The sequence below is a fragment of the Pelodiscus sinensis genome, chromosome 3 (assembly GCF_049634645.1).
Source record: "Pelodiscus sinensis isolate JC-2024 chromosome 3, ASM4963464v1, whole genome shotgun sequence".
Taxonomy (NCBI): Eukaryota; Metazoa; Chordata; order Testudines; family Trionychidae; genus Pelodiscus; species Pelodiscus sinensis.
The window spans coordinates 57,837,273-57,847,682 of record NC_134713.1 but is presented as its reverse complement, the minus strand read 5'-3'; the positions used below and the strand labels follow the sequence as shown (position 1 = coordinate 57,847,682).

Genomic DNA, 10,410 nt, shown 5'->3' with positions numbered 1-10,410 from the left:
TATGGGTGTGGCCAAGTTTCCTGTGACACCCTAACATTTGTTTACGGCCACCAGTCCTGGTGCTCAGTGTCCTGTGCTAATATCTGCTCTAATTTGCCTCTAAATGTCTTCTAAGAGCCCAGTAAGCAGGGGAAGTGTTGGTAATGCTGCTAGATAATATTGACCTCCTGTGGTTCAGCAAATTCTCTGATTCAGCACTGGTAAGATCCTGAGGGTGCCAGACTACAGAAGTTCATCCTGTAATGTGTCCCAAAAGAGGAACTAAGAAGGGAGCATGAGTTTCAAAGTTGAAGACAATTTACAAGGAAAAAGCTTTTTTCGAAAGAGGCTTATAGTCTAGACATACCCTTAGTGGGTCTTTACTAGATCCACTAAATTGAACACCAGAACATTGAATGCCTCAGCATCTATCTTCCCTCAAGTGGAGAGGTGGCCTAAGAGTGGAAGATATATACCAAAAAAGGATATCCTGGATCCTCTGCCTCCCCTCCTCCCATGTTGCCTCTCAGTCCTTAATGAGCAGCTCTAGTAGAGAAGACATAGTGATGTTTTGAGGTCAAATTCTATGTCAGCATAAAGGCAGCAGCTCAGTTCAGATCAGAACTACTTTATCTATAAGTCGCTACAATAATTCTTCACGTTGCTAGAAATATGACTGTGCATCCAAACAGAAGCAGTCTGAATTTACAAGTACCTACAAACTGAGAAAGTTCCATCACCTGCCACACTACCGATAGCATGTTAGATGCAAACAATCCTTACTTCTACCTCCATGATCATGACATAAGGGCTCCAAAATTTTTTTTTATGCTGTGACTGCTCTGATTTGGTGTGAGATGTCTGCCATTTGCACTTTTAGTCTTTCATATGAATTCAGCTCTTACAGATAATCTGTAAACAAGAGTGACTTGTGATAGTAAAGTTGCAAAGCAACTTGTTTAGGTGCAGTTGTATCATGGTCAAGTACTGAAGCTTATTTGGAGTTCCACTCAATTATCAACTGAATTTTCTGTTGGCTAAATAGTATCTCCATGAGAGCTCTCTGGTTCCATTACTATCTGAGGGTATAACAGAACAGGCAAGGTGTCCTCAAATTGAAGCAGGTAAATGCAAAATGCATCTCACCTGCCATGACACATGCCATTATTATGCTATATGTATTATACTGGTCTGTAACATGGGCATAATCTCTACTTCCTCAAGGTTCAATCTCAGTCCAAATATCAGATGTTTCATATGGTCCCGTGCAGTGAGTTATTCCAGAAATCTCTTGGGGATCCCATCATTGTCATCTGTCTTTGTGCAGAAGATTGTCATCTGAATGGACCCTGAAATTCTACTGTACCATCAGTTTCAGTGACTTCAGCAATCCAGCTTGTCAGTTTAGCTGGGACGTCTGCAGTGCACTTGAGCTGATCCATTGAACTAAACCATCTAAATCCTGCCCGATAACTCAAATGTAGAGTGGGTGCAAGCAATCCAGTCTAGTTTTTTGAATGATGCTGCATGGTCATGAATCTGAAAATACAGGATCCTTTCAAATTATATGGTATTGTTTACAGATTTGTGCCACCTCGTGCATTATTATGGTTGATACAGATGCTTTACTGAGCTGCTAGAATGAATTTACTCCTAGAACGTCATGGTGCCACGATGTAAATAAGCCAACAATATTAAATTGTATCATTCTTCGTAAGCACGTTATGCACTTTTCTGTCCAGGTGTTCATTTCCATTATTCTTTTCTGGGTTTGGTAGTTATTTTGCTATAGAAATTCCTGGTTCAGCATCGGTGTTTTGGCAAGCACACTTACATTTGTCATGTCAAGTTCTGTTTAAGTAAAAATTAGCTAATCAGACACACAAATGCGTAATAACTTTGCTTTAATTGGGATTGCATTAGCATCATTATCAGTAGCTAATAGCATTTGGCAGTGTTTGTGAGACTAAAACAAATTAATAGACTAAAGTTTTTATTTTTCACCAGAAGTTTCTATGAGCACATATTTGTGAATTTATGAATCAGTTTATGTATACTTGTTTTACCAAAACATTAAAGTTGAGAGAAGGGAAGTAAAGTTGAAGTTAGAAAATAACTACTTATAATATGATTTTTTTTTGTTTAAAAAAGGGGTGTTAATGGAATTACATCAAAAGGCAAATGACAATAGCACAAACTTCACCAAGAGCAATGCAATAGGGAAGGTGACAAAAATTTAATAAAAACAATTACAAAATTTAAAATGAGACACAAGATACATTGCTAGGAATTAAAAAAAAAATAGAGACTATATTATAGAGACTTGCTTCCAAAATATGGCTCAGTTTTCCTTGTTTATTCATTCTGCAAATTGATATAATATGTTCAACATAATATCCATGGTAGTTAAATATTAAGTGTTTTGAGAACATTGCATGAAAGATACTATAGAAGAGGTGGCATGAAATTCCTGTATCTGTGCTGACACACACTTTCGGTGCTACTTTGGAACCAGTTAGATGCATCAAGACATTGATATCTTTGGGGCAATAACATGGTATCCCAGAGGTTCTCCTCTCAAATTCTGAAATCTTGGATGACTTTGAAACTCCTTTGAACTCTAGCTCATGGTATTAATTTACCCTTGACTCATATTCTCTGGCATTGTAATGTCTGCTCTAATTGCTGACTGAAGACTCTCCCGCTTTTTGCTGATTTGGGTAGCAATAAGTTACATATCTGGAAATGATGGCAGTTTATGGATCTCCAGAATAGACTCATTTCCACTATGCTCCTTTGGCTGTATCGAAGATGTACAAAATGCATCTCATCAGCTAAGGAACATCCCAGTATTATATGTAAACAGAGTGTGCTGGAACTGGTGCTAATGCCAGTCATTCACACCTTTTCACTGGCTGTCATGCTGACATCTTTGGAATACCAGTGTGCGCCTTAATAGTCAGACAGTTCCAAAATGATTGAGTGTACATAAGATCTGCCAAAGAAGATTAAACTGTGTAATCCATTGAAGTCTGTTAGTTGTCATGTATCTGACAGATACAGAATATTCTTCCATACTGTCTCAGCCATTCAGGAATAAATTTATATAAATGCCATTTGCCGAGAAAATGGTGGATGCTAAACAGTTACTACATTGGGGGCTTAAGCCAAGCATTTGAGCATGTGCCATTAATTGCTCATTAATATGAAACATCTGCTTTATATAGGTTTTAACAGGCATATTTTTGTGTGTATTGCTGGGAATATAGGTATGGTTTCTGTTTTGGACTTGATGCAAGGTGGCTTTCCATCACGAGCAGCATTTCATGAGCTATACAATATGTACAAGAAGTATATGCCTGAAAAACTAGCTCGACTGGACCCTAGACTTTTCTGCAAGGTAACAACAACCTGAATACCAAATAAATTGTTTATAATTTTTCACTTCATCGAGGATAGAATATATTTCTTTTGGTTGATTGCTTTTTAAGAATGTTTTTTTAAAATGAAATATGAACCAAAATGATTTTTTTCTTATATTACAGGCACTGTTTAAAGCATTGGGCTTAAATGAAAATGATTACAAATTTGGATTAACAAAGGTGTTTTTTAGACCTGGCAAGGTAAATAGTATCTCTTTTCAATTGCAGTTTATGAACAGGGTATTGAAGTCTGTGTTGGCTTCCAAAAAAGAAATGCCTGAGAACAAAACTATATTGCATGTTGAAAATAAAAAGATTATAATACAGAAACAAAGGTTTCCCATTAAAACATATCCATATTCAAATAATCTTTCATTGAATAGGAGCTTTGCTGCTGCTGGAGGAAGAGGTGAAACAATGAAAGCTTTTGTGTCTAGGATTGAGACTTCAGTGTAGAGATGTAATTGTGTTACTCATTGACATAACCCAACAAAAGCTAAAGTTTTTAAAAAATGGCTGCCCTGAGTTTATACTGGTAGGTCAAAGCTTTCAAAAATGTCTTGAGACTTCTATTTTGGTACCCAACTTCAGATACCTAACAGTGGTATGGTTTACAGAGTAAGTACTAAGGAAGGGGGCACCCAAAGTTAGTAGCTTCTTTGGAAAATCTTAACCATAAATCTGTATTTTAGAACCTAAATATGTATCTTCATTTTCAAAAGAATTGAGCACTCAGCCAATCTCAGAAAATGTCTGGCTTGGAAATAGTCATTCCTGTTATCAACAGAACCTATTAACATGCGAAAGCAAAGTTACCTTTTCACGTGTTTGAATTAATTGGTAGTTGAGCTGAAGTTTCCATAGTTACAAGATTCTGTTTACTGTACTGATCTTTTACCTTTGTTCTCAATGTTCTATTAGGTTATAAGGTTGACTGTCTGTTTTCTATGTATTCTTTTGTTATGTAAAACTTGTTATGTATTTAGTTTGCAGAGTTTGATCAGATAATGAAGTCGGATCCAGATCATCTAGCAGAGCTGGTTAAACGAGTCAATCACTGGCTCATCTGCAGTCGTTGGAAAAAAGTTCAGTGGTGTTCTCTCTCAGTGATAAAATGTATGTAATATAATGGTGTTTTGTAGTGAATCAAAATATGCTAACAGAGTGTAGCCCAGCAACTGGATTGTTGCTTTGTAATTTGGAGGGTATTAAGTCACTTAGCCTGCAAATCCTTGCTTGCTTAACTTCAGGCATGCAAATAATCCTGTAGGGGTCAAGGGCGCTTCTCAGTGCTTCATGTTGTTTACATATGCAATCGCTTGACAAATTGGGAACTAAGCGAGCATCACCTTAGAATCTGTTCCAGGATATTTAGAATCTAGAAATTTACACAACTTAATAGCCCTTCTTTTTTGAAATAATAGAGCAGACACTCTGCCACTTTATAACAATTACATCTAAGGAAATAGAAGTTTTTGGTGGGCTTTTTGTGTTAGAGACTTATGAGAAAATAAGCCTTTTACCTAATTCACAGATCAACTAAATCTGAAATAGTATATAATCATAGATGAGTATTGGAGAAATGTCATATATTTATCATTCTGAGGCATAACTTTTTAAAAATAAATACCTTGTGGAGTTACCAAACATATATTTGTAGGGAATATAGGGATTCCCTTGAACTATTTACAATTATAAAACCATTCAGATTCATTGAATTTCTTTTGTGTGTTTTCAGTGAAGAACAAAATAAAATACCGAGCTAGTGCCTGCATTAAAATACAAAAGACTATTCGTATGTGGCTCTGCAAGCGAAAGCACAAACCACGGTAAGAAGGGAGGAATTTCATAAGGTTCAAGAAGTGTTTTTATTAATGTAGCTATGGTCTTATACTTATATAGACATAAGTTGGGTTTGTCAAACTAAGGTTTATACTAAAAATATTTTTAAAGTGTGGCTTTACATTTTGCATTCTTCAAATTGAGTGGATGAGTATCACTTAACAGAAAAAGAATAGAATTATTATGAGTATCCTGGTTAGTCCATTATTTATATACCTTTCTTTCTCAAATAAGGGGCAGTAATATAAACAAGCTACCATGTTAGCAGAGAGCACTTAGCTGTTCTTATTAAACAATTGAAGGGCTAGTATGGAGGATTTTTTATTATTTAAGAGATGCAACAGATATCATTTAAGACTGCTATAGTTAAAACAAACAGAGAAATATTGTTACTTGTTTTCAATTTGTGTACTTTCTGCATTTGATGTTATCTTTTTACTCTGGACAGCATTTTCCTCTTGTTTTTGTGTGAAAGACCCAAATAAGGAAGAGAGAATCTCTTTATTTTTTAAATAATATTGAAAAAATGCAAAGATGTACACAAAATTATACATATACACACACACACATATACACAAACACAAACACACTCTAACTAAATCTCATGCTGTTGGTTGTGTTGTGTCTGATTAATTCAGTAATGGCTGAATTGGGGACCAACCCGGCAGCACCCCAGCTGCTCTGTCCCAGGCGTCCCCCATTCAGTCGCTGCTGAAACTGACCAGCAGCGGCTGAATTTGGGGATGCCTGGGGCAGAGCTGGACTATCGGAAGGGGGGTCTATGAGGGGTCTGGGGTGGCATCCCTCCCAACGCAGACCCCTCATAGCCCTTCCTTCTGATAGTCCAGTATATCTGATAATCTGGCACCCCCTGGGTCCTAAAGGTGCCGGATTATCGGAAGTTTACTGTACATAGAAAACAAAACACTATGGCTACGTCTACACTAGCAGCTTCTTGCGCAAGAACATCCATGGCAGTGTGGATGCTTTCTTGCGCAAGAAAGCTCTGATGGACATTTTAACCACAGGGGCTTCTTGCACAAGAATTTCATGTTTCCTGTCTACACTGCCCTCTTGTGAAAAGAGGGCTTATTCCTCATGGGAAGAGGAATAACTCTTCTGGAAGAAGCCCTGTTTTACAATGCTATACTGTAAATTTACTTGCGCATGAATGCTCGTGCAGTGTAGACAGCCAGGAAAGTTTTTGCGCAATAATGGCTGTTCTTGCACAAGAAGCTGCCAGTGTAGACGAGGCTGATAGGCGTTTGCTAAAGTACATTAGTGTGTTGCATATTAATTGGTCTCTGTGGACCCTGCCATTGTGCACTACAGATTTCCTAGTATGATTTAATGTAGTGCTGTTTCAAAAAGTCCTATGTAAAGCACACCAGCAAGAGCCTACTTTATTGTGCTTTAGAAATCCTATCCGTATTGCGCATGTTATCCCATTCCAACCTGTGTAGACATGCCCGTAGTTTAAACAGCATATTTTAAAAGGGAAAACCAGATTAGAAATTAATGTTACTATTTATTGATACTTTAAAAATATATTTATCACATACTTCACAAAAACATATATATAGTGATCTGGGCTTTTTTATATTCACAGCATCGATGGCCTAATTAAAGTGCGGACATTGAAAAAGAGGCTTGATAAATTTAATGAAGTAGTAAGTGCTCTGAAAGAGGGAAAACCAGAGATGAGCAAGCAGATCCAGGATTTGGAGTTGTCTATTGATGCGTCGATGGCCAAGATTAAGGTATAACAGCAATAGAATTTTTAGATGGTTTTTAATTTCATTTGAAATAGAAGGCCAAAGTCTTTATTTAATCTAGAGTTTTTAATATAGGTGCCGTTAGTCAGGCTCCTAAATTCACATTTAGGCATGAAAATACAGAGGCTTGATTTAATGAGGGGTTGTGCACTGCCAAATCTCCTCAAATTTAGTTGAGTGCTCAGCATGACTACAAGGAAGACCACTTATTTGGCATCTAAATCCATATTTAGGCACCCTAACACTAAACATCCAAATTGGAACATATAGTCTTAATGCATATTGTGCTGGATCCTTTTGGTATTGTCAGATAAATATATTAAATTAATAATTGAATAATATAAGAGTTAAGAATGCTGGGAAATATGGTGCTTAGAGTAATGTACAGTAGCAATGTTTTAAAATAATCGGGGTTTTGTTATTACTTCAATTGCTTAATAGAACATGATGCTTCAGAGGTTTTACCTAACCATCAAGCCAAAGAAGATTACCACAGGGCTAGTTATGTTATCTAACAAGACTAAATGTTTTCGTTTTGCTTATCTCTGAGTCAATGTGTTGGTGAGTTTGAAAATGCCTTCTGAGCAGGTTTGAGTATGATACCTGATTGAAGAATTTCTGGGAATAGTAGGCTTACCTCAGAAGAATAAAAAGTATGAGCACTAGGAATAACATAAAGAGGCTCTTTATTGTTTCATTTCACTGAAGCACTGCCCAAGTTCTTTCACTGTACATGGCAACTTCTTTCACTATAAGTAAAGGATTTTGTCAAAGCTGATAGCTTTAAGATTTGGCCCAGTGGCTGTTTCATAGAAAGCGTAAAAAAACCAAACCAAACCAACCCTGAGATTAACTGCTAGTGGGATTCAGGGCTGGTTTAAATGCAGACAGGTATGTGTGTGTGCGAGTGCACAGGGTGTGGGAAGAGATCATAGATGCTGGAACTGGGGCAGTTGCCACACCTCTTGGCTTGTAGGGGTTTACAGTTTTGTTCAATATCTCTTAATATCCCCATTATACAAATTGTTCCAGCACCTCTGGCTCCTGTCAGTGCTGCACATGAGAGAATGCAAGCACTAGAAGTGTTGTTGGAGGCTGTTTCGGCTCTCTGAGGTCTGGAATGGCATCGCAGCAAGTTCTGGCTAGTGACAAGCTCTGGGCTCAGGACCACTGCCTCTGACACTGTTTCTGTGTGGGTGGGTGGGTGGACATTTACCATTGACACTCCAAGTAAGAGATGTAGCTCTGCCTTGTGTTTAGGACCCAGATTGTTTTACTTCATCCCTGGAAATATTTTTGAGGAGTTTGCTATATTATAATAAGGTATTAAAAAGAGATCTTAGATACCAATGAAAAATAACTGTGTGGCCACTGATAAGTTCACCCTCTTTCAGGAACACTTCCACTTGTGCCATGAGTGAGGCACATTTATGTTTCTCTGTTCTTCTGCTCCTCCTGTGTACTGTATATTCCTGATAAAGCAGATGAAATATGTAGAATTTTTCATATTCATTTACTTCCAGGAAATTCGTTCTTGGTTATTTTATCCCCTCCCCATCAGAAAAGGAGAGCAGGCAGCTAAAACAAAGGGTCATTGAGACTGATGCATGCTGAAAAAAACTTAAATATTAGAATTCACTGTGAATGGTTCTGCTGTCTAGGAAGATGAAATTTTAGCAATGGTTCCATTGCAGTGGGATAATATCTTTTTGACATTTAAGATCCCATTTAAAAGGAGACTGAAGATTTTAACATAAAGCAGATAGAATTTTTATCTTAGCCAAACTTTCTAGTGCCACCTTGAAAAAATAATAGTCATGTGAAAAAGATGAATCCTCTATTAGAAGTAGTATAAACATTAATGAATAAATTAATGATTTACTTGGGATTGATCATGCACGGGATTGGGCTACATCAGGGCTACTCAACTTTAGAAGCCCCAGGGGCCACAACGATACTCCTAGCACATGCTGAGGGCTGCAACTTACATGTGGTTGCATATACATGCAAATATATATGCAAATAGCTTCTTTCACATGGATGGGCATGAATACAAAGATTAAGGCAAGACTACACAACTCGCAGGCCCCATTTAAGTCTGTTCTGCTGATATTAATAAAATGCAATATTTACCTGATTTCTACCCATATGACAGCACTTTTAATGAACAATGACAGTCCAGGAATTTAACTACTAAAACGCATATCAACAAAAAACGGTTATATTGACTACTCTTTTGTTTTGGCTCCCAGTGGTGGGCCATGTGTTGAGACCCACATAAACCCAAACTGCCCCACAGGCCATAAACGAACGGGTCACAGGCCGTGTGTTGAGTAACCCTGGATTAGATGCTCTCCTGAGGTCTCTTTCAACCCTAATCTTCTGTTGTTCTAGTAATATAATCCACTATATTTTTGTATTTTATTTTCCAGGCCACTGTCATGACTAGACAACAGATACAGAAAGAATATGATGCTCTAGTTAAGAGCTCAGAGCAGCTTCTGAGTGAACTACAGAAAAAGAAGCAGCAAGAGGAAGAAGCAGAAAGGCTGCGACGTATCCAGGAGGAAATGGAAAGAGAGAGGAAAAGACGTGAAGAGGAGGAGCAACGTCGCAGAAAGGAACAGGAAGAAAGGCGACTGTGAGTGTTGAATCTACGTGATCAGTTCTGGATTAAAAAATAAAAAGAAATGGCTATCTGACCTAGTAGAGTAGCACCAAGAGGCTCTGATTCAGCTTGTAGTTCTATTGTGCAGACATGGTCCTTACCCCCAAGAATTTACAGTTAAATATAGACTAGGCTGACAAATGGAGGAGAGAAAACTAGGGTCAGAGAGAGATGAAATGATACCTCAGGCATAGCTGGGAATAAAAGGCCTCCAGGCTCCAAATTCAAATTGGACAACTGTGCCTCTCAAGTTGCTATTTAGATTAATTTATGTGAGAGGATTAGAATCGTAGAACTGCAGTATTATCTAGACCATTCCTGACAGGTGTGTGTTTGCCCTGTTCTTAAAAATCTCCTGTGCTGGAGATTCCTCCCAGGAAACTTATTTCAGTTCTTATGTGTTTCTTACTGGTTGTATGTTCTAATTTATGTAATTATCAAATGCTTTCTCTTTTCTTGTATTAGAAAAGCTGAGATTGAGGCAAAGAGAAAACAGGAAGAAGAAGAGAGGAAGAAGAGGGAAGAGGAAGAAAAACGTATTCAGGTAACATTTTAACTGATATTTCCTGATATTCCATTTAACTCATCCTGTTATGATGTAAGTGTAGAGGTACCATTCCCAAGATGATAAAACAGTGTTAGGTTACCTTAAGTACTAACAAAACCAAAGAGTGTAATTATAGTTAGTTAATTAAATTACTGCAGAAATGGGGAAGAAGGAGAA

At 37.5% G+C, this 10,410-nt stretch overlaps 1 protein-coding gene across 7 annotated transcripts in view; it reads left to right on the top strand.

The window, feature by feature from the left end:
* Positions 1-10,410, top strand: part of MYO6 (myosin VI) — a 159,929-nt gene that overhangs the window by 111,028 nt on the left and 38,491 nt on the right. For all 7 annotated transcript variants that reach the window (XM_075923798.1, XM_075923797.1, XM_075923796.1 and 4 more), the window contains exons 21-27: positions 3,249-3,379; positions 3,525-3,602; positions 4,388-4,517; positions 5,140-5,230; positions 6,853-7,003; positions 9,451-9,659; positions 10,152-10,230. In XM_075923798.1, coding sequence (XP_075779913.1) covers positions 3,249-3,379; positions 3,525-3,602; positions 4,388-4,517; positions 5,140-5,230; positions 6,853-7,003; positions 9,451-9,659; positions 10,152-10,230 — 869 coding nt within the window. The remainder of the gene's footprint in view (positions 1-3,248; positions 3,380-3,524; positions 3,603-4,387; positions 4,518-5,139; positions 5,231-6,852; positions 7,004-9,450; positions 9,660-10,151; positions 10,231-10,410) is intronic.